This window comes from Myotis myotis, unplaced genomic scaffold (genome assembly GCF_014108235.1).
Source record: "Myotis myotis isolate mMyoMyo1 unplaced genomic scaffold, mMyoMyo1.p scaffold_m19_p_13, whole genome shotgun sequence".
Lineage (NCBI taxonomy): Eukaryota > Metazoa > Chordata > Mammalia > Chiroptera > Vespertilionidae > Myotis > Myotis myotis.
This window is the reverse complement of record NW_023416317.1, coordinates 57,041,870-57,068,062: the sequence shown is the minus strand read 5'-3', so window position 1 is coordinate 57,068,062 and position 26,193 is coordinate 57,041,870. Positions and strand designations below refer to the sequence as shown.

Genomic DNA, 26,193 nt, shown 5'->3' with positions numbered 1-26,193 from the left:
ATGACCAGCAGAACACAGACCCTGCTTCCCCAGCCTACACCATAAGCAAAGTCCACCCCTTCCTTCTGCCCCTTCTCGGGACATGCAGAGCGCCACACCCCGCACGGGCACCTCCTGAGACAGAGGTGCCTGAGCCTCGACAGAAACAAAGCCACCTCCTGCCTCACTCACAGCCCCTGACCGCTTCCCATGGACGCTGCCCAGATGCTGCCCAGCAAAGGCCGGCGCCTGCAATCAGGACGACAGACTCTGGCTATAAAGTCAAATACATTTTTTCGTCCAAGAAACGTTTTCCTCCGCCTGGTAACTGCCTCAGGAAGAGTCTCTCACACCTGTGCCCCGCCACGTGGCAGGAACGGTCACTTACTTGGACTGCAGGGTCTGCCTTGGCCACGTGCCATCCTCATTCTGGGGCTCAATGACTAGCACCTGAGAGAAAAGGAGAACCACATGTGGAATGTGCGGACCACCTCCCTTCAGACATGCTCAGAACCAGAAGATGCCTGGCAGCCTCCACCGGCTGAGCGGCCGGCTGGGCGGCCGGGCCCGCCTACCTGACCCTGGTACAGCCCCGCATCCTGGACAGTGTTGTCGAGCTTGCTCAGCTGCTCGTAGGTGTTGCTCATGTACTTGTTCCACAGCCGCGTCTCCCGCTCCGCAGGGATGTTGAACAGCTTCCGCATCTCCTTCTCGATGGTGGCTGGGGACAGGCGGGAAGGTCGCTCAGGGCTGCCTCCAGACGGAAGGCTGCAGACGGCCCTGGCCAGCGAATGCCCACCCGCCTTCCTCTTCCGAGGGCCACAGGACGCTCGGGATCAAAAGTTCTGACTGACCTCAGGCCAACATCTTCCATGGGCGTCCTCTGGCCTCAGGCCTGGAAACGTTCCCTACGCTTGTCCTTCTCTGATGACTGGGTCCCATTTATAGCCCAGAGCAACACCGAGAAGTGCGAACACTTATCCTTGGAGTTGAGACAGATCTGGTTTCAAACACTCGGCTGTCACTTTCTCCCTGAGGTTGTTTAATAAGTTACTTTAAGCTCTCTGAATCCGCATTTCTTTTTTTTTTTTTTTTTTTAAATATATATATTTTATTGATTTTTTACAGAGAGGAAGGGAGAGAGATAGAAAGTTAGAAACATCGATGAGAGAGAAACATCGATCAGCTGCCTCCTGCACATCTCCCACCGGGGATATGCCCGCAACCCAGGCACATGCCCTTGACCGGAATCGAACCTGGGACCTTTCAGTCTGCAGGCCGGCGCTCCATCCACTGAGCCAAACCGGTTTCGGCTGAATCCGCATTTCTTAATCTTTACCACCAGATGTCGGGTGGGCAGGGACCATGCCTGGTGTTCTATAGAATATGACTCTCAGGCTTAGCTCCCCGCAAGAACACCCTGGGGGGCAGCTCCCAGGTCAGGACTGGTAACCCCAACCCGAGATGACCTGGTAAGAAGTCTGAAGAGGGCACCCAGCCTCCCTCCCACCAGCCACAATGCTCTGCACTCTCTCCAATGGGCCCTAGAGCCCGGCCCAGCTGCTCACCGATGGTGTCTGCCTTGCTGAAATGGCAGCTCCGCATGTTGGTGGGGTCACTGTTCTCACAGAGCTTCAGTTCCAGCAGATACACCTCCACCTTGCAGTGCTTGACAAACAGGCCGTACTCCACGACCTGGGAGAGAGGCACGGGTGAAGGAGCAGCACTGCCGCACCTGGGCAGTCCTGGAAGCAACATGGATCAGCGGAGGCAAAAGGCAGAATCCACCCACATGATAAGCACTTTCCTTAAGTGATCAGGAGATCAAAAGTTCAGATTTTTAAAAAATATATTTTTATTGATTTCAGAGAGGAAGGGAGAGGAAGAGAGAGATAGAAACATCAATGATGAGAGGGAATCATTGATTGGCTGCCTCTTGCATGTTGGACCGAGCCCGCAACCCAGGCACATGCTCTTGACCGGAATCAAGCCCGGGACCCTTCGGTCCGCAGGAAAACACTCCATCCACTGAGCCAAACAGGCCAGCGCAAAAAGTTCAGATTTTTCAAGCCACTGGCATCTGGCGTAGGCGTTAAAAACCCTTTTCCACTCATTAGGACCAACCAAGAGCACCAGGATGGAACCAAAGCAACATCCCCCGCAACGGGAAGGCACTGTTCATCTCTACTCGGGGATCACGGTGCCTCCCTTGCATCACGGGCGTCTGTCAGAGTTACAGGACCAGAGACTATGGCTATAGCCCTTGGCAGGACACTCGCCACATGGCAGCACTGGGCAGCAGGGCACTTCTGCAGGAAGCTGGCACGCACCTAAACTTGTGATCCTGAACCCTTTTCCAGGTTCCAGGTTTCAAGCTGGAGAAAAGAAGGTAGCTCTGGCCTACTGACTCTTAGAAGCATGGCTTCAAGACTACAGCTCTTTCCTCCTCTGCTAAGGAGGGAACAACACACCAGGCAGAGAGAGATTCACCCAATGCCGACTAGGACCGATCAGCAGGCACGCAGGCTCCTGTGACGCCCCCTCCGGTAGGACAAGTCAACTACAGGTGGGCGTCAGGGTGGGAGTCTTCTCCTGAGTCCTGTCTACCAGAGGGCTTAACAATCTGGGTGTTCACCCCAGGGCCTGCCTTCCTTCCAGAGGCTATTCCTCTCTGGGTTATAAAAACCTGTTTTTTGAGATATTCAACCATGTGGCCAAAGGCACGTAGGCAGAGGGGAAAAGCAGAAGAATCAGCACGGCTGTGGGATAAACAAGAAGCAGTGCATTCCAGCATGGCCATATGACCCCAGGTGAACTTGCTCTCATGCAGCAAGTGTTCCCATGGCACCGCTAAACACAGCCCACGCCACTGCCAGCTTTGATGTTTAAAGGCCACTCACTGTCACTTCCTAGGTGAGCAGCCTCCCTCTTCACCACTCACAACCACAATTCCCTGCAGAACTAGAAAGAAGGCCTCACACACCTCCATTCAACCACTTAGGCACATCCAGTACCGCAGAACCCAACCCCCACGTCCCCCAGGGAGCAGTGAGACACTGACTAGCACGTGTGATCATGTATGTACTCACTTTTCTGACGATGGGCTGCTGGCCTTCTACGCAGCCATACCAGTTTATTAGCTTATTCCAGGCCTCAGTTGGGACCAATACATAGTCCAATTCATCTATTAAATGTTCTTTCAGGGTCTGACTCTCAGGATCTGAAAAAGGAAAACAGCTTATAATTCACTGCTCTTCTCCCCAGAAATGTTTGTTTTACAGGATTCTTATGTCTTTTTCAGAAACCAGAAAAGTATGTCTCAGAACAGTACAAACTTACAAAACTCTGTCACTGGCCAGAATAGAGCAGACCTGACTATATCCTTGGTCTCTAGCCATGTTTTCTGAACATTTTATGAGGAACTCGTATTCCTTCTAGGAGGTTAAAAGAGAAAAGCTCCAACTTACATTCCCAAAGTACATCCACAATTAAAATGGCTAATTATTATGAACATTTAACATAATATCCTGATAGTGAAACTGCATTGTCAAATGTTGTCTTCCTCTCAAGACTTACTAAGAAAGCAAACAAACAAGCCACTGAATTAAGTTTATTTACCAAGAGTCATTGAGCCCATGCAGTTTTCTTCTTTTTTTAGTGTTTTTTTAATTGATTTCCGAGAGGAAGGGAGAGAGATAGAAACATCAATGACGTCAGAAAACCAAGATGGCGGCATAGGTAAACACCTAAAATTGCTGCCTCACACAACCACTTCAAAAATACAACTAAAAGACAAAACGGACATCATCCAGAACCACAGGAAGGCTGGCTGAGTGGAAATTCTACAACTAGAAGGAAAGAGAAAAGCACACTGAGACTCAGAGGAGGTGTGGAAGTAAAGTGCAGAGGTACAGAGCCGCGCATGCGGAAAGGGCTGGCAACTGAAGACGCAGTTGTCTTTTTCTATCGGGAGGGAGTCTCAAGCTCCCGACTGCTCTGAACTCCAGTTCCGGGCGAGTCTCTGGGGACCCAGACTCATACAAGGAGAAACTGGACTGTCTGGCATCAGTTGGAACTCGAGGGTGGCTTTCTCTCAGAGTTGCTTGCAGCGATTACCAGGATGACTACCAGGATTACCAGGATGATTACCGGGACACGGGGCCTCTTAGGTAGGACTGAGGAGCAGCCATAGCTATTTGCTCCGCCCTGTTGATTCCATGAGACCCTGCCCACCCAAGCTGTGCACAGAGGCTTTTGCATCTGAAAGGCCTGGCCCTTTGCAATCTGAAAATTACCTAATAAACTGCAGCTGGGTCAGAGAGACCCAGAACTTCCAAAAGAAGGCCCAAGCCTCCACAGCAGCTTGCCATGCTTCACAGCTCAGCCTCATCTGGGCACCTCCAAACCCCCAAACAAAGAAGAGGAATCTGCAGATCTCTCAATAGCTCCTGCTGGGTAGCCTCAGGCTGAGGCTAAATTAGCACCTCCTTAGAGATCCAAGAGCCAGTGTACCCAGAGGTCAGAGTGGGACCATCCAGATTACAACTCCTCAGATCCATAAGGGACACACTCAGGGGGCAGACTCAGTGAGCACCAAAGCCCCGCTGAAGCAAGTCCTGCCCCATAAGGGTGTCTCCAGCACAGAAGTTCTCCCACTGTAGACACAGCTGATTCGCACAGCCAATTGGCCTGGAGGTCAATTCCTCCCAGTGATACCTACAACAATCAAGGCATAGCTACAACAAGACTGTGCACAAAGCCCACAAAGGGGTGCACCAAGAGTGTCCACCTCAGGTAATTGGGGAGGCTGAGCCACTGGGCCCCATAGGACACCTAGCACAGAAAGCCACTCTATCAACACAGGGAAGCATAAAAAATGCGGAGACAAAGAAACAGGTCACAAGTGACAGAAATGGAGGAAAGCAAATTACTGGATGTAGAGTTCAAAACCACACTTATAAGGTTTTTCAAGAATTTTCTAGAAACCGCCGATAAATTTAGTGAGACCCTCAAGAAATCTAGTGAGACCCTCGAGGATATTAAAAAGGACCAACTAGAGTGAGACCCTCAAGAAATCTAGTGAGACCCTCGAGGATATTAAAAAGGACCAACTAGAAATTAAGCGTACACTGACTGAAATAAAGAATATTATACAGCCCTAACTGGTTTGGCTCACTGGATGGAGCATTGGCCTGCGGACTGAAGGGTCCCAGGTTCGATTCTGGTCAGTGGCATGTGCCTTGGTTGCGGTCACATCCCCAGTGGGGGATGTGCAGGAGGCAACTGATCGATGTTTCTCTCTCATCGATGTTTCTGGCTCTCTATCCCTCTCCTTTTCTCTCTGTAAAAAATCAACAAAATATATTTAAAAAAATAAAGATTAAAAAAAAGAAACATCAATGATGAGAGAGAAGTCAATAAAAACATATTTTAAAAACAGATTTTTAAGAAATGGTTAAGATGATAAATCTTACGTATTTTACTACAATTTAAAACAAAAAGGGGGCCCTGGTCGGGTAGCTCAGTTGGTTAGAGATTGTCCTGATACGCCAGTTGGGGATTCAATCCCCGCACATACAAGCAACCAACGAATGCATAAATAAGTGAACAACAAATCAAAGTTTCTCTCTCTAAAAAAACAACCCCCAATCAATACATTTCTTTTTAAAAAGAGTGGCTAGTCCTCAGTGATGAGCCACTCTCCACAGCCGCTGTGGCTGATGATTAACACTGACAGACCCATCAACAGAAGGGTGGTCCAGGGGTTCCAAGAGATTCCTCCCAAAACTGATACCAGCCCGGCTGGCGTGGCTCAGCGGATAGAGCATCTGCCTGAGGACTGAAGAGTCCCGGGTTTGATTCTGGTCAAGGGCACATGCCTGGGTTGCAGGCTTGATCCTCAGCGTGGGGTGTGCAGGAGGCAGCCAATCAATGATTCTCTCTCATCACTAATGTTTTTCTCTCTCTCTCCCTTCTCCTTCCTCTCTGAAATCAATAAACATATTAAAAAAAAATTGATAAACTCCAAACCTTTGTCTAATTTATAAATTAAAAACTTATGGAAGTTAAAAGTTATCCACTTATTGTCTTATTTGGAGAGATACACCTTCTTCATTTCTCACACTGAGCACCATGCAGATCTGGCTACCCAAACTGTGCCAACAGCAGCCAGGAGCCTTTACAGTGGGAAAGGAGTCCTGGTCCCGTAGCTCAGTTGGTTCTGGGTTTGATCCCGTCAAGGCACATACTGGAATCAACTAAGAGTGCATGGATGGGTGGAACAGTGAATCGATGCTTCTTTCTCTCCTTCCCCCTCTCTCCTCTTCTCTCCCTCTCTCAAATCAATCAAGGAACCAACAGCTTTCAGCATCATCAACCCCAAGTACCACAGTTCTATAGGGCTCTTTTCCCTGAGGCTCAGTGACAATTTTCCCAAATACATCTTTCTAATGACGCCGTAGTGCAAATGTAGGAAACTTAACTGGAATTTTCAATGCAGTTCACTAGTTTCATTTAAAACTGGATCAGTTCAAGGGCATCATGCTAAAATCACACGGGTTTGAAATGAAGATTTAGCTTCTGCAACTGTCTTCAACAGAGAGGCAAATAAAGAAGAAAGATGAGGGCACAGGTTAGTCGAAGCAGAGGCGTCTGACGTCTAGTGGGGGCACAGGGAGAACGAGAAGGGTGCTCGGGGGACACCACCGGCCGGGATATGCTCTACTCTCAACTTCCCACACTTTCAAGAGCCCCTTCCAAGTCACTCCCATGACCGTAGGTGGAAGGCAGCCAGACAGGGACTGGCAAGTGACTGAGAGCCTAGGAATGAAGGGGGTTCCCCTCATGTGCCTGAGGTAGGTCGCTCCTGTACTGTCAGTGTTACAGAGTTTAAACGGAATGTACTTCTCACTTCCCAAGCACACAGCAAATATTTCAAGCCAAAGCCAAATTGGGGGACCACAAAAGGAATGTTTGCCCTTAGATGAAGGTCATGTAGCATACCTTCCCAGAGCCCCTCCAGCTCTAGGATTCTCATCACTATTACTATTAAAAGCCTTATGAGTTCTCCTTTAGCCCTGGTTCGGTAGGTCAGGTAATTGAAGCATCGTCCTGATACGCCACGGCCGCAGGTTTGATCCTCAATCAGGGCACATACAAGAAACAACCAATTGCCCTAACCAGTTTGGCTCAGTGGATAGAGCATCGGCCTGCGGACTCAAGGGTCTCAGGTTCGATTCTGGTCAAGGGCATGTGCCTTGGTTGCAGGCACATACCCAGTGGGGGGTGTGCAGGAGGCAGCCGATCGATGTTTCTCTCTCATCAATGTTTCTAACTCTCTATACCCATCGCTTCCTCTCTGTAAAGAATCAATAAAATATATTTTTTAAAAAAAAGAAAAAAAAAAGAAACAACCAATGAATGCATAAGTGGGTAGAACAACAAATCAATGCTTTTCTTTCTCTCTCTCCCTTCTTTTTTTTTTAATATATACTTTTTAAAATTATTATTATTTCAGAGAGGAAGGAAGAGAGAGAGAGAGACAGGAACATCAACGATGAGAGAGAACCACTCATCAATCGCCCTCTACACGTCCCCAACTGGGGATCTCTCCCTTCTCTCTAAAAAAAAAAAAAAAAAAAAGCATTCTCCTTTTAAAAAAAGAGAAAAAAGGACAAGTGCAGACATTTTTGCAATGATCCCTTGAGGCAACTTCATGGTAAAAAGCCATTCTGTGACCTACTTCAGGAAACAAAGCACATGGCATTGCTTATTATGTAACTTAGACGCCCCTCAATGGGGTGTGGGCGAAGCACTGCTCATCTTTTAAAGCACCCAGGTTAGTCCTAGGTCCCTGACCAAGCCTCACGCACTGTCTGCCGCCCTGCTGCCCTGATTCTGGGCACACGAGACAGATGCCCGTCCTGCCTGCACGGGAGTCTGATGCCGGGCAGCACAAAGCGAGGGAAAGCTGACTGCCATCTCTGCAGACACAGGCGCCCGCTAAGCTCAGGCGTGTCACCCATCACTTCTGCAATCCAATCACCTGGTCCATTAGGAGCTGATGGGGATCACAACTCAGCTGACTCTCCACCTCTCCTCCTACCACCTCCATACCAACAGCCACCACAGAAATGCTGATGAACAAGGACGGGTCTACAATTTGTTCCACAGTTAAGGTAACAAAGAAAATTCTGGTTCCCAAATTTCAGATTCCAGATGTAATTTCAAAATGATACCCTATTTCTTTCTATTCCATATACTCATCTAAAATCTCTAGCAGAGCTTTGCACAGTGGCAATATCGTAGCCAATGAGGTTTAACTGAGGAGTGATGATTGCTAATTGAAAAAAATAAAATAAAATCTCTAGCAGAACTAGTTGGCAAAAAAAGAGAGATTTTAAACCCTAGAAACATGCTCTTGTAAGAAGCAGTTAATTTAGGATGAAACCAACTTAGCCTCTCCCTGAGGGTCTGTAAAGACCTAGTATAGACACAAATAGAAGACACTGTATCCCCTCACAGGAGGAACGTCAGGCGTGTTACATATAAACATGACCCCAGGCCACTGCCCAAATGAACACCAGTTAGAAAAGCAACAGGAGCTCAGCTGGTGTGGCTCAGTGGATTGAGCGTTGCCCAATAAACCAAGAGGTCCTGGGTTCGATTTCGATTCCCGGTCAGGGCACATGCCCAGGCTTCAGGCTCCATCCACAGGAGGGGGCGTGCAGGAAGCAGCCAATCGATGTGTCTCTCTTATTAGCGTTTCTCTCTCTCCCTCTCCCTTCCTTTCTATCTAAAATCCAATTTAAAAAGGAAGAAAAGCCATAGGAGTGATCTCCCTCCCGGGAGCACACCCACGCTCTTCCCCCCTCTCGGGCGAGCAGCCCCTCAACTCTCCTAAGGGTCCCCACGAGGCCTGCAACCGGGGGAGCAATGGCAGTGGCAGCTCGTCCTGGGCTGACCCCGCCCCTGCCTCCAAGGCCCCCGTTTCTCTGACTTCCCTGTGAGCCAAGCAGCCGCCTGGGCCCCTTTCTTCCGATAACATTTCCAGAGTCAAAGCAGCCTGCCGAGGCCCCCCTGCTGCTGCTTCTACCGTAAGCACTTCCTTCTGTCACTGTCCCAGCTTTAACAAATGTACTGTCAAAACAGAAAGTAAAAAGAAAGAAAAGCAAAGCACAGATACTGCACCTGAAAAGAGTCCGGAGTTATCTATCGGGCCAGGAAACATGTTGTGTTCTCCCACGTTGTACACATCCCAGCTGTCAAAGCCCACATACTTCTTCCACTGTTTGAACCACCGGCTGTCAATAAGATACCTGGAGACGGAGGAAAATCCACTGTACAGGAAAGCTGAGGTTGTACATTTCTGCAGCTGATCCCTTCATTTTTTTTTTTATGGTCTTTCCATTTAGGGAACAAGCAACCCCCCCCCAAAAAAGAAATACAGTCTCAAACAGGAGTAAGGCCAGGCCCTACATGGCACAGAGAGCTAATCGATACTTGTGAGAGTATCCATTAAGTGAAATGATTGCTGAAAGAATGAATAAATGAAAGGAAGGAAATGATTGGCTTCAAAATGCTTATTTAAAGGAAATGTTTCTACAGATAGAATCTTGTTTGCTAATGATCAAGCCACTAACTTCATAATGATTTCATAGAGGTTCTTGTCCAGGTAGACAATTTGGTTACACTGCTTTGCTTGACACAAATGGCACGAAACTAATTTTCTTTCTGAAAGTGGGATAATAACATCCAGCACTTCAGTAGCCCTTTGACGACCAAACAAGATACACACTTTGAGTGTGTATGTCTGTATATGTGTAGACATACACACACACACACACACACACACACACACACACACACAGGAGTGTCTCTAGGTACATGTATGTACCTTGCCAAAAAGCAAGTTGATCTGGTTACATTTTAAAAGTATCCCTATGGCCCTAGCTAGTTTGGCTCAGTGGATAGAGCGTTGGCCTTCGGACTGAAGGGTCCCAGGTTTGATTCCGGCCAAGGGCACAGGCCTAGGTTTCGGGCTCAATCCCCAGTGAGGGATGTGCTGGAGGCAGCCGATCAATGAATCTCATCATCTCTCTCTCTCTCCCTCTCTCTCTCTCCCTTCCTCTCTGAAATCAATAAATATATTAAAAAATAAAAGTATCCCATGCTCTTTTACAAATAAGACAGGAGAGGAAAATATGTGATTAAACAAGGCACAACATTTATATTGGTGAGTCCTTCAAGTTTTATAACTGACAGACCTCAGAGATCAGGCAGCTTCCCAGGGGCCGGAAGGACCCATAAACACAACCAAATCTCTAAAATGCTCTTTTCCCTCCCAGTGCTGTGTGTGATCTTCGTCTCTCTCAAACGTCCTCTGCTTCTGCTGAGTATTCTTCAGAAATCACCCCTAAGCAGGGTAACTTCTAAAAGCGGCTGCTGCCCTGGCCACTGGGCTCACTTGGCTGGAGAGCCGCCCTGTTCCCCAGAAGCTGGCGGGTTCCACTCCCGGCAGAGCAGGACCCAGGCTGCCCGGTCAGGGCCCATGCGGGGGGCCGCGGATGGATGTCTCTCTCTCACACCGGTGTTTTTTTCTCTCTCTCTCTCCCCCACCCCTTCCTTTCTCTAAAATCAGTAACAATAAAAAAGATGTAAGTGCCTCCGCTTGCCCTGTCTTTCAGTTCGGGGAGCCGTATGTGAATCCCTGCTAATCCCAAGGTCTCGCTCGTCCCTACCCAATTCCGTCCCTAGAAGGGCCTGCCCACACCGCGCGGCCGCCTGGGCAGCACCGCCCGGACACCTCTCCACCCGCAGGGTGCTGTCCCTTCTGCGGGACGATTTCGTAAGAAACGCCCGCCTCCGATCTGCTCTTCCAAGTGCCGGACTTCGTCGTCGTCTTATCTGGGCTCCGAAACGCTGCGGCCACAACTGTTTCTGACATTTGCTACTGAAACATCTGAGCTCGCAGGCCTCGGCTCAGCTCCTGCCCGGGGCCTCTGCTCTGCAGTTCACAAGTTACAAAGTATCTCCTTCTCTTCTTCGCTCAACCCCGGGGCGGGGAGGGGGGCGCCCGCACCGGCAGGCCCGGCCGGCGCGGGTGGACGCCTTCCCCCAAGGTCACCGGCGAGTCCGCGGAGGGAGAGGGCTCTCCTCCTCCCGAAGGTCCCCGTGAGCACTCACTCCCCGGCCCCGTCCTGCAGCCCTTTCCCCGCCGGGTCCGCCCCCCGGGGCTCCGGGAGCCGGGACGACCTTCGGCTCCGCCCACACCCTCCCCCCCAGAAGTGACCGCAGGGTCCCTCTCCCGCGGGGCCGGGGTCAGGCCTCTCTCCTCCGGACCAGCAGCATCGCCCCCGCCGGGCCCCGACCCGAGCCGAGAAAGAGAGGCCCGGCCAGAGCGCCAGGGCCGGACCCCGACCCCACGCGGCGGCCAGGGAGCCCGGCGCTCACCACTGCGCCCCTCGCTGGAGCGTGGTCCTCAGCAAGGCCCCGAGTTCGGATTTCTGGGTCTCCGCATCTGGTCGCTCCCCGGAGCCCCCGCCTTCCGCCATCTCGTCCGCGGCCCCGGCCCAGCCGACCCGGACATCCGCCTCGCGCACAGCGTGCTGTGGGCCACGCCCCCTCGCGCGCGCGCGCACGCGCGCTCCTCCTCCCCCGGCGCCGCGGCCCGGAGCGCCGCCCCCCCACCCGTCTCCCCGCCCCCACGCGCCGGCCTCTCCCGCGCTTGCGCGGTGGGGCTGGGCGGGGCCGGGAGGGGCCGGAAGTGGGGGCGCGCGGCGGGGTAGGAGCGGCCACTTCCTCCCGCCCTCCTGCCCGCACCGCAGGCTCGGCTCCTTCCTTTCTGGCTCCAGCCCCGCGGCCTCAGAGTCAGGCTGCAGGGCCCACGACCCCTCAGTTGGAGGCGGTCACTGGGAGGCCGTGATGGCCGGCGGCCCCGCGAGCTGGGCCCGGCCACCGGAGCCGCACCCCGCCCTGTGCCGGGAGGGTGCGCCCCGCCTGCCGCCGCGCTAGGAACGGCCCCAGGACGCCGTTCAGAGAGAGCACCGAGGTGTTGAAATCCCCCGGACGGAGCTGGTGGCCGAGGACGGAGGCCCCTGTAAACTTTAATATTCTGGCGGGCACGTAGGGGACCTGCTGCCCATCAGCCACCCAGGCCAGGTCTCTCACCCTCAGGGGGCCGGCCTCGGGGTCCCCACGTCCTCCGCGTTAGGGGGGTTCAGATGACACCCGGAAGCTCGAGCCCTCCACCCGAGCCAGCGACTAGCTGTGTCGCCGGGAGAAGCAGCCAGGGCGCGGGGACGGCGCGGGGTGGGGCGGGGGGCAGTGGCCCAGGTGTGTCCCCACCCGCGGAGCCCAGGCTTCCCCATCGGCTGCCACGAGTGCAGTGTCTGAACACTTTTCCGCTGAAACCTGCACACAGAACACAGCCCTCCTGTGGGAGGGGGATCGGGAGTGCCCACTGACGGGAGCTGTGCATCTGGGAGCCGCCCCGAAAGCCCTTTGAAATCGTTAAAAATGTTATGCAGTGAGAAACACTACCCTTAGTCCTGTTATTTACGGAAAAAGGAAGGTGGGTGGGTGGCCGAACCTTCGTCAGAACCCCCACTGGAGAGTGTGTGCTTCCGGCTTCCTCTTTTAGCGGCTTCTGCACCGTTTGCACCCTTTGTCCTAAGGAATGAGGACAAGTCCTCAGCCCCACTCGGAAGGAGGACAAAACCTACTTACAAAAATGAGAACTTCGGGAAACCTCTTTAAACCTGGATCTCTTCAGTGCTGTTAAATCGCTGTGAAAATAGTGTACTGATTACGGGCACTTCCTACAATTTCTATGAAGCTACAAAGTGCCAGTAGTTAAAATTCAAGGAAGAAAATGAGACTTCATAGTCAGAAGGTCGCACTGATCATCATTTCTAAAGTTTTAAAAAACTTTTTTAAAAAATAACTTGTATTGATTTCAGAGAGGAAGGGAGAGAGAGAGAAGCATCAGTGATGAGAGGGAATCATTGATTGGCAGCCTCCTGCACACCCCACACTGGTAATCAAGCCTGCAACCCAGGCAAGTGCTCAGACCTGGAGCTGAACCATGACCTCCTGGTTTATCGGTCGACGACGCTCAGCCACACTGGCCAGGCTTAAAACTTTATAAGTTAGTTTGATTAAAATGTTAAAGAAAAAGAAAAAAAAGCCCAGCCGGCTTGACTCCGTGGTTGAGAGTTGACCTATGAACCAGGAGGTCACAGTTCGATTCCCAGTCGGGGCACATGCCCTGGTTGTGGGCTTGATCCCCAGTGTGGGGCATGCAGGAGGCAGCTTATCGATGATTCTCTCTCATCAGTGATGTTTCTGTTTCTCTCTCTTCCTTCCTCTCTGAAGTTAATAAATATTTTTTTTTAAAAAGTTAAAAACCTAGAACTAGTAACAATGAGCATCTGGGTGTGTTCCTGCTATTGTGGGAGCAACCCACACATTTGGGAGGAAATGAGTGATTCAGCTCGAGAGACACCCGGCCCCAGGGCTGTGCTGTCTGTGTGCCATTTGCGAGGGAGAGGTTAGGCCTACTGGGGCTCTCACTTGGCGCCATAACCAAACCCCAGAACTTAACTCGTTGCCATAGGAACGTGGGCCACAAAAAACAGGAAGGAAAGCAGGAAGGGAGCTGGAGGAAAGAGGCCTGGCTGGTGATTGGTCACGTACTCTTTGATCTTGGTCTGTGGTGATCTATTTGAGGATTGGTAAGATCTGAGTGTGTGAACTTGAAGCTTTATTTGGTTGCAAGTCAAAGTTCTCACCTTGGCTGGTGCCATGGCTTGCTCTACACTTCACTGCGTTGGCATTCCCAAGTCACCCCAGGTCCCTCCTTGGCCTGCAGCCAGAGTGCAGGCGCAGTGTTCACAGATGATGGGCCCTTTTGATGAGAGGTGGCAGCAGGAGAGACATCACTTCCTGCTTGCCTGTGCTTCCTTGCCATGCCCAGGGGACTGTAAAGAAGTTAAAAGCTAGAAGTACATTTTAGAAGAATTAAAGGTCCTATCAGTGCCATTATAACCTCTGTTATATAAGGGTTCGATTACTGCCCAACTGGCATGGCTCAGTGGCTGAGCATTGACCTATGAACCTGGAGTTCACCAGTGATTCCTGGTTGGAACACATGCCCTAGTTGTGGGGTGTGCAGGAGGCAGCCAATCAATGATTCTCTGTCATCGTTGATGTTTCTATCTCTCCCCCTCCCTTCCTCTCTGAAATCAATAAATGTGTCTATATGTGTGTGTGTGTGTGTGTGTGTGTGTATATATATATATATTTTTTTTTTTAAGAGTTAGGTTACTGGGGAAGGTGACAGAGGCAAAAACCTGAAAGGATTTCAAGGAGGAAGTGGGATCACCTTCCTACCTTGGAGACTCCTGCTGCTGTAGGACAGTCCATCTGGTTATGTCCCTGGCCATGCCCAGCCCTGATGGGACAAGGAGGGTGTGGCACCCAAGGCCAGGTGTGGCCAGCAGTTCTTTCTCCTCCAGTTCTGTTGCCATCACTGAACCATAAACAAGTGTTTAGACGTTAATTGGGTCTGTCGTTTGCCCTTGGCACAGAGCAATTCTTGGATGAACAAATAAAAGGATTATCCAGATACTAGTCATTTCTTCATTTGACTAATCTATTCTGTGCTCCCAGTCCTTACCCTGCAGGGGTTCGCAGCCTGTGTGGTTGGGGAAGATTTCACATGTAAGGATAATGTCCCGTGTTGTGTGATAAAATGTGCCGCGCCAGCACGGCCAAGGGTGAGCCCGAGTGGGGGTGATGAAAGGAGTAAGAAAAGACAGACAAGAGAATGGAAGCTGGGTCTCGGTGGGACGCTGCTCCCAGATGGAGAGAGAGCGCCGGCGCCCACAAGCCGTGTCTTTTTTTTATAGACGGATTCCACGAGGCAATGTAAGGGCGTGATCAAGCTGTTTACAACATTCTCGTGGGTTTCAGTCCCACTCAATTACATGCACCTGAACTCCATCACAAGGCACGTGGGGCCACGTGTTCGGACCACAGGTTCAAGCTCACAGCTAGAGCTGTTGGCTATAATTGTGCTGGGAAGGCTCTGCCCTCCAGCTGGGACTTGCACGTGGCCATGAGAGGACCGTGCCCTCTCATCAGTCCAAGGCATGAACCTGTCCAAAACACTTTAGCCGCGCCCAACCATAAAAGTGCTACAGGAGCCCAGCTGGTGTTGCTCAGTGGATTGAGCATCATCCCGTATAGATCAAGATGTCTGGGGTTAGATTCCCAGTCAGAGCACATGCTTGATCCCCAGTAGGGGGCGTGCAGGAGGCAGCTGATAGATGACACATGGATGTTTCTATCTCTCTGTCTCCCTCTCTTTCTAAAAATCAATAAAAACTTTTTTTTTAAGTGCTACAGGAACATGGAGGGAGATGCTGCAGACACTTTTCTGGGAAGGAAACTTAAGCAACAAAGGCACGCCTAACATCCTCCGGGGCTTTGGGGGCCACTGATGCGTCTGCAAAGGGATTCTCAGAGGACCAGGGCTTCTCTAGGCTCACCTCACAGTCACGTGCTGGGGACGGAGAAAGCTGGGGTCGGGGTGCTTCCTCTGCAGGGAGACTCAGACCCCCTCACTTGCCTCCCGTGGAGCGGGGGGGCCTGCAGCCCTGGGGGATAGCACCCATGTCGGGCTGCCTGCGGATACCGCTCAGAATCTAGGCATTCGGATTAAGTGAGTCCATGTTGAGGTCTCCTACCCTGGCCTTGCTGGCCGCAGCCACGCTGGACCTGGGAAGGGCTCGGGGGATGGGGTTTCTGTCTGCAGAGTGGGTGCTGGACAGGCTGCCGTGCCCCGCCCGGCACACCACTATCGGGCCACGTCAGTCTTAGTGCTTTTGATGCAACTAACAGAACGCCCACCGGCACGCGGCCTCCCAGCTGGTGGTTTTGTTTTTCCTTTCTCACGTGACAAGCCTGGAATTAAGTTCTTGGGAAGGCCAAAGCTCAGAGTTTGCTTGTCTGTTACCCCCAGGGCCAGGGCACATGAGACCTCACTCACTGAGCCAGAACTTGGCTCATTTGTGCTCCCAGCTCCCAGCCTAGCGGCCCCTGACTCCAGGCCTGAGTCCAGGAACTTGTTGACCGGCTGGAGCAGGGCTTGCTTTAGTGCCCGCCCAGGGGTGTCGAACCTCCATGTGGAAGCCTGCTCTGCCAGCCCATCTGGTGATTGTCAAAGTACTCGGACAGGAATCCCTACCAGTTCTTTAAAAATCCAGGCTATGTTCTCTTGGGGGACTTTGGCCCGGTATTTTTGTGTTGTTGGTTTTTTTCCAGTCCAAAAGTTAACATTCATGCAATTTATTAGGCTGATCCGACCCGGAATGTTTCTCTAAAAATAATCTTGCTGTAAATGTTTTTGAAACTACATTTTCTCAGAATAAGGAAGTCGTCTGATAAAGGACTAATTGTGTAAGAAGTGCCTGGCCAAATTTCATCAGATTATTTAAAATTGAGATGTAATTAACAAATAAAATTGTAAAATATGAAAATACTGTACATTGTAGTGACTTAAATACAATAATCTTAACAGGTTTAATGTTTTAAAAGGCAAAACAAACAAATAGCATTGCTGTAAAGAAGTACTGAAGTGGAAGTTTCTGAACCTAGTTGAGTAAGAGCAGGGCCCACCCCCTTCTTAGAGTAACTGGCCTAAACGCTGCCGCCCGCTCCCAGAGCAGCAACGTCCTGCAGCCACTTCTACCAAAGGCAGCAACTCGGGCAGGCGCCCTGGGATTCCTTCCATTTTACTTTGTTTATGCTGAGTCACAGGGGGTGGGGTGGGTGCATGTCGGAGCCAGGAGCAGTTACATGGTTGAACGATAAAGAATGCGTGTGTGCAGGAAAGTGTGTGTGTGTGTGTGTGTGTGTGTGTTTTGGGGGAAGATGTCCAGCTTCCCCTCAGTTTACTGGCTTTATTGAGTCTTCCTGAAGAATAAAGAGTTGGAAAGGACTTTCAATTAAGGGAGGGAGGCAGCTGGAAGTCTGAGCAGGAATACTCCCCAATCAGGGTCAGTTCCGAAGTTCCCTTCCGGGGTAGCCCAAGGCGTAAACTGAGGAGGGGTGAGTCCCCAGCCAGCCTGGGGAAAGGCTGGAGGCAGTTCCGAAAGCTCTGGGTTCCCATCCTAGAGCGCCCCAGATTGTGGGGCGGGAGCCACACTGACACTTCGAAGGGGAGAATGGAGCAGGAAGGCTCTCATACCTTCAGCTGTAGGTCACTGAGTAGGTTTAGCAAGAATCCAGGTGATTTTTTAAAAATTGATTTCAGGGAGGAGAGATAGAAACATCAGTGAAGAGAGAGAATCATTGATCAGCGGCCTCCTGCACACCCTCCACTGGGGATTGAGCCCACAACCCCGGTATGTGCCCTGACTGGGAATCGAACTGTGACCTCTTGGTTCATAGATCAACAACGCTCCACCCTGAGCCACGCCGGCCCAGGGGGGTCTTGCGTGCTATATATGTAGCTCCTGGAGCCGGACCGGAACAACAGGGCACTTGGCGCTCAGCTCCAGCTCCAGCTGCCTCCCAGGAACCACACTTGCTGGCGAACACACACAGTGAGCACTTGACCCAGCTGATCATCCTTTACGGAACACGCCTTCCCTCGGTTCCTTGCTCCTCCCAGGGTGCCTCTCTGCCACCTCGCCTGGAAGGATGGTGAGTCAGGCCTGCACGCCTCATCTTCTTCTTGCCACTCTCCCCAGGTAATGCCATCCTCTCCATGCTACTTACTGTGCCGTTGGCCAGACCTTTGTCTCCAACATCCTCCTTTTCTGAGCCTCTTGTAACCACCTGCCCTGAATATGCCATCAGGATGTCTCAGGCACCACACCTGAATCCAAACACACACACCCCTCCCCCCACCTGCTCCTCCTGTGTCGTCCAACTGCCGATGAGGCCCCCTCCTCACCCAGGCCCCTACACGCTGCTCACTGCCAGTCTACCCTCCGTCAGCGTGTTCCTTCATCCGCTTTCTTTTTTTTTCTTTTTTTTAAAAATATATTTTATTGATTTTTTACAGAGAGGAAGGGAGAGAGATAGTTAGAAACATCGATGGGAGAGAAACATCGATCAGCTGCCTCCTGCACATCTCCCACCGGGGATGTGCCCGCAACCCAGGTACATGCCCCTGACCGGAATCAAACCCGGGACCCCCCAGTCCGCAGGCCGACGCTCCATCCACTGAGCCAAACCGGTCTCGGCGTTCATCCACTTTCTTGCCCTCCCTTCAGCTTCACTGTGGCTTCTTCCAGGAGGCGAAGCATGTCGTCCCTCCCAAGCCAGGCCCTCAGAGCACCCGGGCGACCTCATGGAGCTCAACATGCTTCTCGTAATGATGCCATCTTTCTGCCCGAGGACCTCGGCCCTGGCACCCAACAGAGTCCCTAGCACAGGATGGAATGGAGGGGTGCAGTCGGGGCACAGGGCTTTTAGTAATGATGCCATCTTTCTGCCCGAGGACCTCGGCCCTGGCACCCAACAGAGTCCCTAGCACAGGATGGAATGGAGGGGTGCAGTCGGGGGCACAGGGCTTTTAGCGAAGAAATGTGGGGTGTGGGAGTCACAGGTGGCTTGGGTAAACCCAGATACACCCAGATGTATAGGTTGCTGTTCTCCATTCCAGGAATCGGATTTGGAGGCCACAAATGATCAAAGTCTCTTCGTATTGACAAACATTTGCCGATTCACGTCATAGGCCAGGCCCTGTGGGCCTTGAGATGGCCAGCCCCAGTCCACCTTCCAGACTCTCACCCTGGGGGCAAGCAGATCCTGAGTTCTGAGGGGACAGGCAGGGTGGGATCCAAAGGGAACAGGACAGTTGCAGAGGCCTTCGCCCCGAATGACCTCAGGGCACAGAAGAGGGGGAGGGCGCAGCTGGTTGCTGCTTAGGGCTGAAGGAGTTCTGAGAGTTGGTTCAGGCACAGAAGAGACTTGAACCACCACTGTGAGCATGAAGGCCAGGGCCCCGGAGCCTCAGGCCACATCCTGGCTGGGCCGACACTGCCTGCATCCGGGTCCTTGGCTGCCCACGCGAGGCTCCATCCCAGCCCTGGAGCCCCTCCCACTGCGACAGGAGGTGGTCCCAGGTCTGCAGGGAAGATCACTGACAGCAGCACCCCCAGACGGAGAGCCGGCCGTGAGCCACACCTCAGCAGCAGCAGCTGGCCTCCGAGATAAGTTCCTATCCCAGCCTGGCCCTGCATCTGCAACTAACTGCCAAGGACCCTGCAGGGCGCGGCCAGAGGGCCAGTGTGTGGTATACGCTTCTCACTCTGAATCCACGAGAGGCAGCCACCAGTGAGGACAGTGAGGACGGCATGGGAGCAGACGTGCTAGGCAGCAACATGCAAAGGTCTAGCGAAGGAAATGGGGAAAGAACTTGTCATGTTGCATGAGCTTCCAACTGTAAAACGGGCTTGTGTGGGTCTAACGCTTGGAGAAGCCAGACTCCGGGAGTGGGAGCCTGAGATGGCGCTGTGTTGTGTGAAGGTCACTTCACGCCCAGCACACGCTCAGGGAGAGGCCCACCGCTGGGCTAGGAGTCAGCCCTTGCCCGTCCTCCCTTCCCGAGTCAGGACTTTCTCCTCCAACAGGCCCCTGGGGATGGCCCTATTGCGTGGCAGGGAGAGGGAGACACTGGGCCAGGAGCCCGGGCAGCATAGCAGAGTGGCCCCCACACACTGCAGAGGAAGGAGAGGAAGCTCAGGCTTGGCCAGGAGTGGAGGGTGGGGGGCTCCAGCTCCCAGCCCGTGACAATGCGGAGAGGGGAAGGGAAAGGTGTGTGTGTGTGTGTGTGTCCCCACGCTGACGCTGACACAGGACAAACAGAGTCCGCGGACACCGGGCAGTTTATTGTGAAAGCCATGTGTGGGAGGGGGAGGCGGGGGTGGGCAGGACCAGGGCGCATCTGGGGGGGTTTGGCTGGACATCAGGCATTCCTCCGCGTAGGTTTAGAGGCAACACCGTCATGGATAAACACCCCCAGAGGCCGGTGGGTGAGCGGGCGCCCTAGGCACTGCCGGGGGCCTGGGCCAGCAGGGCTTCGATGTCGGGCTCGATGTCGATGGTGGGGAAGCGGCGGCTGTACCTGCGCACGGGCACGCCGTCCGGGCCCACCAGGAACTTCTCGAAGTTCCAGGACACGTCGTTGCGGCACACGGGGGACCAGGTGACGAGCTTGGGGTCGGTCATGAGCGCCGTGGGGTCGTCGCTGGGCGCGGGCAGCGCCTCCCGCAGGAAGACGAAGAGGGGGTGCGCCTGCGCGCCGTTCACCTCGCACTTCTCGAACAGCGTGAAGTTGGGCTCGAACCCGCCGCCGGGCCGGACGTACTTGAGCAAGTTCAGGATCTCCTCGTTCTTGGCGTTCTCCTGCGGGAGGGGAGCGCTGGGAGCCGGGGCCTCGAGGGGAACCAGCGGACCGCAGAGCGGGGCTTTTGGGTGACTCACCGGGCCCGGCCCATCTGGCCCCACCCCGGCCTGGACCGCGCGGGGGAGGGGAAGCGGGCCGGCGGCTGCCTGGCCGCGTCCCGGGCAGGAGGAGGCGGTGGCGACCGCAGGGCTGCGCTCCCACCCGCCCGCCCCGCCGCCCCGCCGCCCCGCCGCCCCGCCCGGCGCACCTGGTGCCCGAACTGGTTGCACGGGAAGCCGAGCACGACCAGGCCCCGCGGCCCGAGGCGCCGCTGCAGCTCGTTCATCTGGGTGTAGTCGCGCACCGTCGTGCCTCAGAGCGAGGCCACGTTCTCGATGAGCAAGACCTTGCCCCGCAGGGCGCCCAGGCTCAGGGGCTCCCCGCCGGCCAGCGGGCGCGCGGAGAACGCGTGCACGGAGCGCGGGGCCGCGGCCCCCGCCAGCTGAGCGGCGCACATGGCGTGGGGTGGGCAGCACAGGGCGCGCCGGGGACAGGAACACCAGGGGACCCGGGGCGCAGCGCCTTTTAACTCACAGGCCGGCCGCGGCGTCACGTGGGACAGGCAGCTCCACCCCCTCCGCCCGCCCCATCCGCCTCCCGGCTGGTGGCCGGCGGCGCGGGAGGGTGCGCCCCGGCCGGATGCAGGCACCGCCCAGACCCTGCGGAGCTGCGCGCAGCCGGGCGCCGACCGCTATCCCGACGGGCGCCAGGGCCCGGCCTCCAAGGCTCTTGTAGGGGCGGGAGGCGGCTGCAGGTGACAGCACCTGGCGCTCTCCCGCCCACCGCCCTTCCGGCCTCTGCCCGGTGCTGTTCCCGCTCAGCAAGTTGTGGCTTGTGGTGATGGGGGGTTGGCAGCACCGGCCAAGGCAGGTTCTTCTGCGAGGAGGCTGTGGTTCCAGGAAGGCTGAGGGTGGGCAGTGCCAGGAGCAGGCAGAGCACCGGCCCTGAAGCCGGAGCCGCTCAGTTCCCCGCATCCGGGGCTGTCCGAGGTGTTCGGGCCCTGCCCCAGGGCCTCCCTCCGCCTTGTACAGCCTGGAGGGCCCTGCCCCAGGGCCTAGAATGGAGCCGTGAGCAGCATGCCCTTCTCCATCCCTAACCAACTCCACCTGGAGCTCAGTCCTGGACCTTACAGGCACTGAAAACGGGAGGGAATGAGGAAAAGGTCGCACTCTGATCTGTGTAACGCCGGCTTGGGGTGCCCTCCCCACCCAGCCCAGTGCTGAGCCTGAATGCGACACAAGGTGGTCGTGTGCATGCTCTTAGGAGCCAGGCTAGTGGCGTGAGGAAAGGGGTGGTGGGCCAGCTGGCACTTCGCCCCCTGCAGGAAGCTTCCACGGTGAGCGGGGCCAAGCCCACCCTCGCCCTCCCAGCCCCGAGAGAGGCACACAAACACCAGGATACAGGAAGTGTAGAAAACTGCCTTTATTCTATTAGTAGTTGGAAAAATTAACTGGTACAGAAACAGTTCAGTCAGCGGGAGGGCAGCCGAGCGCACAGAACTGGTGGCTCCCCCGGAGGGAGCCTGGCACAGCGAGGAGCAGGGCGCCTGAGCCAGGCCCGCAGTCCAGGTGCGACAGCTTGTGCCGCCTTCGGGAGCGACTGCATTCCTCAGGCACAGAACCAAATTCCTGTTTATTTAGCCCAGCTCTGGGGAGGGGACTGGGACATGTGGGGTGAAAATGGGTGATATGGCCATCTTTTATCAGAGACACCGACAAAGCGGGAATTTTAAAAATGAATCTTCCATCTGACTTTATTTTCAAATACACTTTCTTTTTTAAAAAAACCAATACACTTTCTGTGGGGATGACAAATATCAGTATTAGGAAATCCAATTATACAAAAAATACTACATCTAGTTTGGGCAGATATATTTATTTTTGGTAACATACATTAGGTGGCACTAATTACACAGTAACTATAAGGTAACTAACATGAAACCACAGAACTGTAACTGCCACAGCTGCAGGACCTGGGCCTCTCGCTGAGCACGTGAAAACTGGATGCCCATTCCAGAGGCACAAGGACACCTGCTCAGGAGTCAAGCCCTGAAGGGGTAGCTCCCAGAGTCCCTTGCAGCTGACAGATGACAGGCAAGCATGTTAGTTATGAAGTAGTTACAGCCTAACTCACAGAAGTTACCATTTCTCTTTCTAGAAAGAAGCAAGAAGTGAAGGGATTCCTCGAATTAGCGCCTGTGTATCGGGTGGGGGTGCAGAGGAGGCTGTGAGAGCGGTGGCAGAGGACCCGCGGGCCAGATCATTAATAATCATGGTTGGCTTCTAAATACTGGTAGCAAGATGACTTCTGATTTGTAATCTTAGGTAAATTATAGATAAATGAAAAAGGCCAGGAATCATACACTAAGATTAATAAACAGCACTTCAAAATGAACCGCGTGAGGGCTGTGCTTGCAGCGGGCTCACAAAACAAGGCACCCGGATTTCTTCTTCCCACGTCTGGCCTGCAGAGCAGCTCTCGTGGCCATTTCGAAAACCTCCCTCACTCCGTCTTTGGTCTTTGCTGAGCACTCCATGTACCCAAAAGCGCCAATCCTGTTTGCCATATCTCTGCCTTCTTCCGGTTTTACTGGCTCCTAGCAGAGAGAGAAGAGTGTTATATACATACAGTGAGTAGGTGTATTTAATTTCAGCTAAGACCTCTTTTAAAAGCTACCAAATCCCCAACTTTGAGTTCTGTCTATGAAATTCTTAAGTAGTGAGCACCAACCCAATATAATGTCCCTCTCACACGAGCTCTTCTCTGGGGAGAGGCCAGAGAAGCCCTGTAGGTTAACATTAAGGAGGGACTGGAGGACACAACGACTCAAGCTGCTGATCCAGGCAAGCCCCTGGTCCTCCCGTAGCTTCCCAGAGGACGAACGCCCCCGGAGAAAATAGATCCTGACCTTGACATTCAGTCAGAGAAACCCCAGTGGGAGAACCTGGGGTGAAGACCTCCGGACTCTCCTCCTGCCACGGGGAAGCCCTGCCACTGGGTCATCTGGCTTCTCCATCATCACCTTTAAAGGCATCGGGGCTCTTGGCCTCGACTCCCCGCCCTCAGAACTTCCTGATCCTTCAGTTGCCACCAATTTATTTTGGCCTCACATATACCAAGGTAATAACTGAAGAGGGAAATCCAGAGCCTGGTCAAGTTCCTGCACTTGGAGCATTGACGCCTGCTGTGACGGGATCTTCCGAGGCTGGCAGTCCGTGGAGCGTAGCACTACCTCACGGGAGATTCCATCTCATATGACCAGACCCCAGGCAATAAGGGCCAGATGGAGAGAGAGGTTTCTGTTGGGCTCCCTGAACCTCCACTTGGGCCCTCAGGTTCAAGAATGCTACAAGACCTGGCCAGTGTGGCTCAGTTGGTTGGAGTGCCATCCCGTGCACCGAAAGATGGTGGATTTGATTCCCGTTAGGGTGTGTGCGATCAATGTCTTCTCCCCACCCCCGTCCCCGCCCCCACTCAATGAAAACCTATCCCCGGGTGAGGATTAAAAAAGAAAAACGAATGCGACAAGACAACAGAGCCCTGCCCGTCCGTGCCTGCTTCATCTTGGCTAGCTCCCGCCTTGTGTGCTCATCATTTCGAAGATCCTTCTTGTTCCCAACCAGGATGATGGGCACATTGGGACAGAAATGCTTGACTTCCGGAGTCCATTTTTCTGGGATGTTTTCTGAAAATAGCGAAATGCACATAATTCAGGGATACACAAAGTTGAATCTCCAAGATCCCTAATTAAACTGTGAATATGTCTCTCCTCCGTGTGCAGCGCGGCCAGAGCGCGGTCCCGTTCCTGAGCAGGGGCGGCTGGGGACTGAGAAAATGAAAGAAAGGGACAGACACAGATGGAAAGAAAAGCTGGGGCCGGGTGGGACCACTGTCCTCTGATGCAGACAGGGACAGAGACAGTGACCCCGAGCCAATACAGCGTATTTATTTTATACAGCACAAACAAGGAAGTTTTACTAAAAGTCAAGACAAAGGAGATTATTTGCATTCTTGGGGCTTGGCTGGATTTAAATAACAAAACCCACCCCCTGGCACCTGGGCTGAAGGTCAAGCTGACAACACTCCTGCCTTTTGGCAAAACGTGTTTCCAGGACCTGGCTTTGCCAAACGCCACTGGATTCAGCTGACAATAATTAAAGAAATGCCCATGTGCCTTCCCAGGTGCTCTCTACAAAACTGCAAGGAAACTACTTCAGAATTATGCTGGCCATTTAATGGAATTTCACTAGTTTTAAAACTAGTTTTAATTTTGCCAGGAAAAGGCAAAATTTAACCGCCTACCATTAGGCACAGAATCACCAGCTGTTGTCAGTCCCACAAGAAGCACAGCTCCTGTGGAGGTGGGGCCCAGGGAAAGACTCTGGGGCAGCAGAGGGTGCATCAGTGCCCAGGGTGACTCCACAGTGGTGCCACCTGCCCATGCAGGGAGGTTCCCCATGCCCATCACCATCCCTGCTGGCAGGGGACTCTGACCACACCCCCATTCTGGGGCTGCAGCTGGCCCAGTGTCCACATGTTCTCGCTACACCTTGCTCCTGGGCCCTCAGCATGTCCCTACCCTGTAGGTTACTGGTATTTCCAATGGCTCATGAGCTCTGAACATGCGTGACAGCCAGCTGCAGCTTCCTACCAGCCTGGAGTATGGCTGTATGGACATGAAGGTGGACGAGCGAGCTTCGGACCCCTCAGTGTCAGGGATGGTTTATAAAGTGGGGAAAGGAGCAATCCCTATCTCACACCGGTTATTACGAGTCAATGCATGCAAAGCACTTAGTGTGATGATGATTTCAATGGTGCCGATTATGATTTGAAACTGTATTTTATAAGTAAGCTGCTCACTCTCTGACTTCAAGGCTAGTGCCTTGTTTTATAGAGTGTGAGGTCAGTATTAGTCATTTTCTGAAGGAGTGGCTTCTGAAACATGTGACCAACTGAGCTAATATGGCAGGTCCAAGTCTCTCATTATTAGCTAAGATGCTTTAGAAAAGGGCTAAGAGAGGACTTGAAAACACCACCGGAAATAGCAGTCCCCAGTCTAGATACAGGGAGGCAACATGAAGCACTAGAAAAGGTACAGGCACCCTGGAAAGCCTTCCCCCAATCTTAGTCCAAAAGCTAGTTGTCTTTGGAACTCGCCTGCTTCATAAAGTGGACACAGGGCAGCCACGGGAGACCCAGGCTGGAAAGGACCAGGGCCCAGGTTACACACATCAAGGCTCTAGGACTCTGGCCACTGAGGAGTCCTTTTCTGATGCTCGCCTGCTCGATGCCCAGAAAGGACCTGAGAAACTCGGTGTCAGCCAGGCACACGGGCAGTGACAAACTTCAGGCTGCAGAGCTACTCACCTAAACTATCAGGGCTGTCGATGGAGAAACACATCAGGATAACATCCGTGTCCGGGTAGGAGAGGGGCCTCAAGCGATCATAATCCTCCTGTCCGGCTGTGTCCCACAAAGCCAACTCGACCTGTGGGAGGAAAAGTAAATGCCCAAGTGCAAGGTTAATCCCACTACCCACTTTCGTGGCTTTCTGTGTGTATTTTTTAGAGGAAGGGAGGGAGAAAAAGAGGGGGGGGGGGATGGGGATGGGAGGGAGAGAGAGACATTGATTTTTTTGTTCCACTTATTTATGCATTCACTGGTTGAGATTCTTGTATGTGCCTGACAGGACTGAACTCGCAAACTTGGTGTATTGGAACGATGCTCAAAACAAATCAGCTAATCCGGCCAGG

General features: G+C 53.1%; 3 protein-coding genes and 1 pseudogene across 9 annotated transcripts in view; 1 reads left to right on the top strand and 3 right to left on the bottom strand.

The window, feature by feature from the left end:
* Positions 1-11,589, bottom strand: part of USP4 (ubiquitin specific peptidase 4) — a 30,672-nt gene extending 19,083 nt beyond the window's left edge. For 3 of the 7 annotated variants that reach the window (XM_036333569.1, XM_036333571.1, XM_036333574.1), the window contains exons 1-6: positions 9,621-9,640; positions 9,169-9,296; positions 3,069-3,199; positions 1,548-1,674; positions 555-700; positions 368-429 (exon numbers count right to left, since the gene is read on the bottom strand). In XM_036333569.1, the coding sequence (XP_036189462.1) occupies positions 368-429; positions 555-700; positions 1,548-1,674; positions 3,069-3,199; positions 9,169-9,296; positions 9,621-9,625 (599 nt within the window). In that variant the 5' untranslated portion in view covers positions 9,626-9,640. Of the gene's footprint in view, positions 1-367; positions 430-554; positions 701-833; positions 1,027-1,547; positions 1,675-3,068; positions 3,200-6,461; positions 6,565-9,168; positions 9,297-9,620; positions 9,641-11,430 lie in introns of those variants that run through there. The other 4 variants (XM_036333570.1, XM_036333572.1, XM_036333573.1 and 1 more) reach the window with 3 other exon arrangements.
* Positions 8,261-8,379, top strand: LOC118668712 (annotated as a pseudogene).
* Positions 11,590-19,862: 8,273 nt separating the features above from the next.
* On the bottom strand, positions 19,863-20,969 carry GPX1 (glutathione peroxidase 1). The gene is made up of 2 exons (XM_036333563.1): positions 20,649-20,969; positions 19,863-20,400 (listed from the first exon to the last, which is right to left on the bottom strand). Exons 1-2 carry the CDS (start codon positions 20,895-20,897, stop codon positions 20,041-20,043), a joined length of 609 nt encoding a protein of 202 aa, XP_036189456.1. The 5' UTR covers positions 20,898-20,969; the 3' UTR covers positions 19,863-20,040.
* Positions 20,970-21,847: 878 nt separating this feature from the next.
* The window catches only part of RHOA (ras homolog family member A), a 30,008-nt gene continuing 25,662 nt past the window's right edge, over positions 21,848-26,193 (bottom strand). The window contains exons 4-6 of the mRNA XM_036333568.1: positions 25,808-25,928; positions 23,995-24,125; positions 21,848-23,036 (exon numbers count right to left, since the gene is read on the bottom strand). Of these exons, the coding sequence (XP_036189461.1) occupies positions 22,863-23,036; positions 23,995-24,125; positions 25,808-25,928 (426 nt within the window). The 3' untranslated portion in view covers positions 21,848-22,862. The remainder of the gene's footprint in view (positions 23,037-23,994; positions 24,126-25,807; positions 25,929-26,193) is intronic.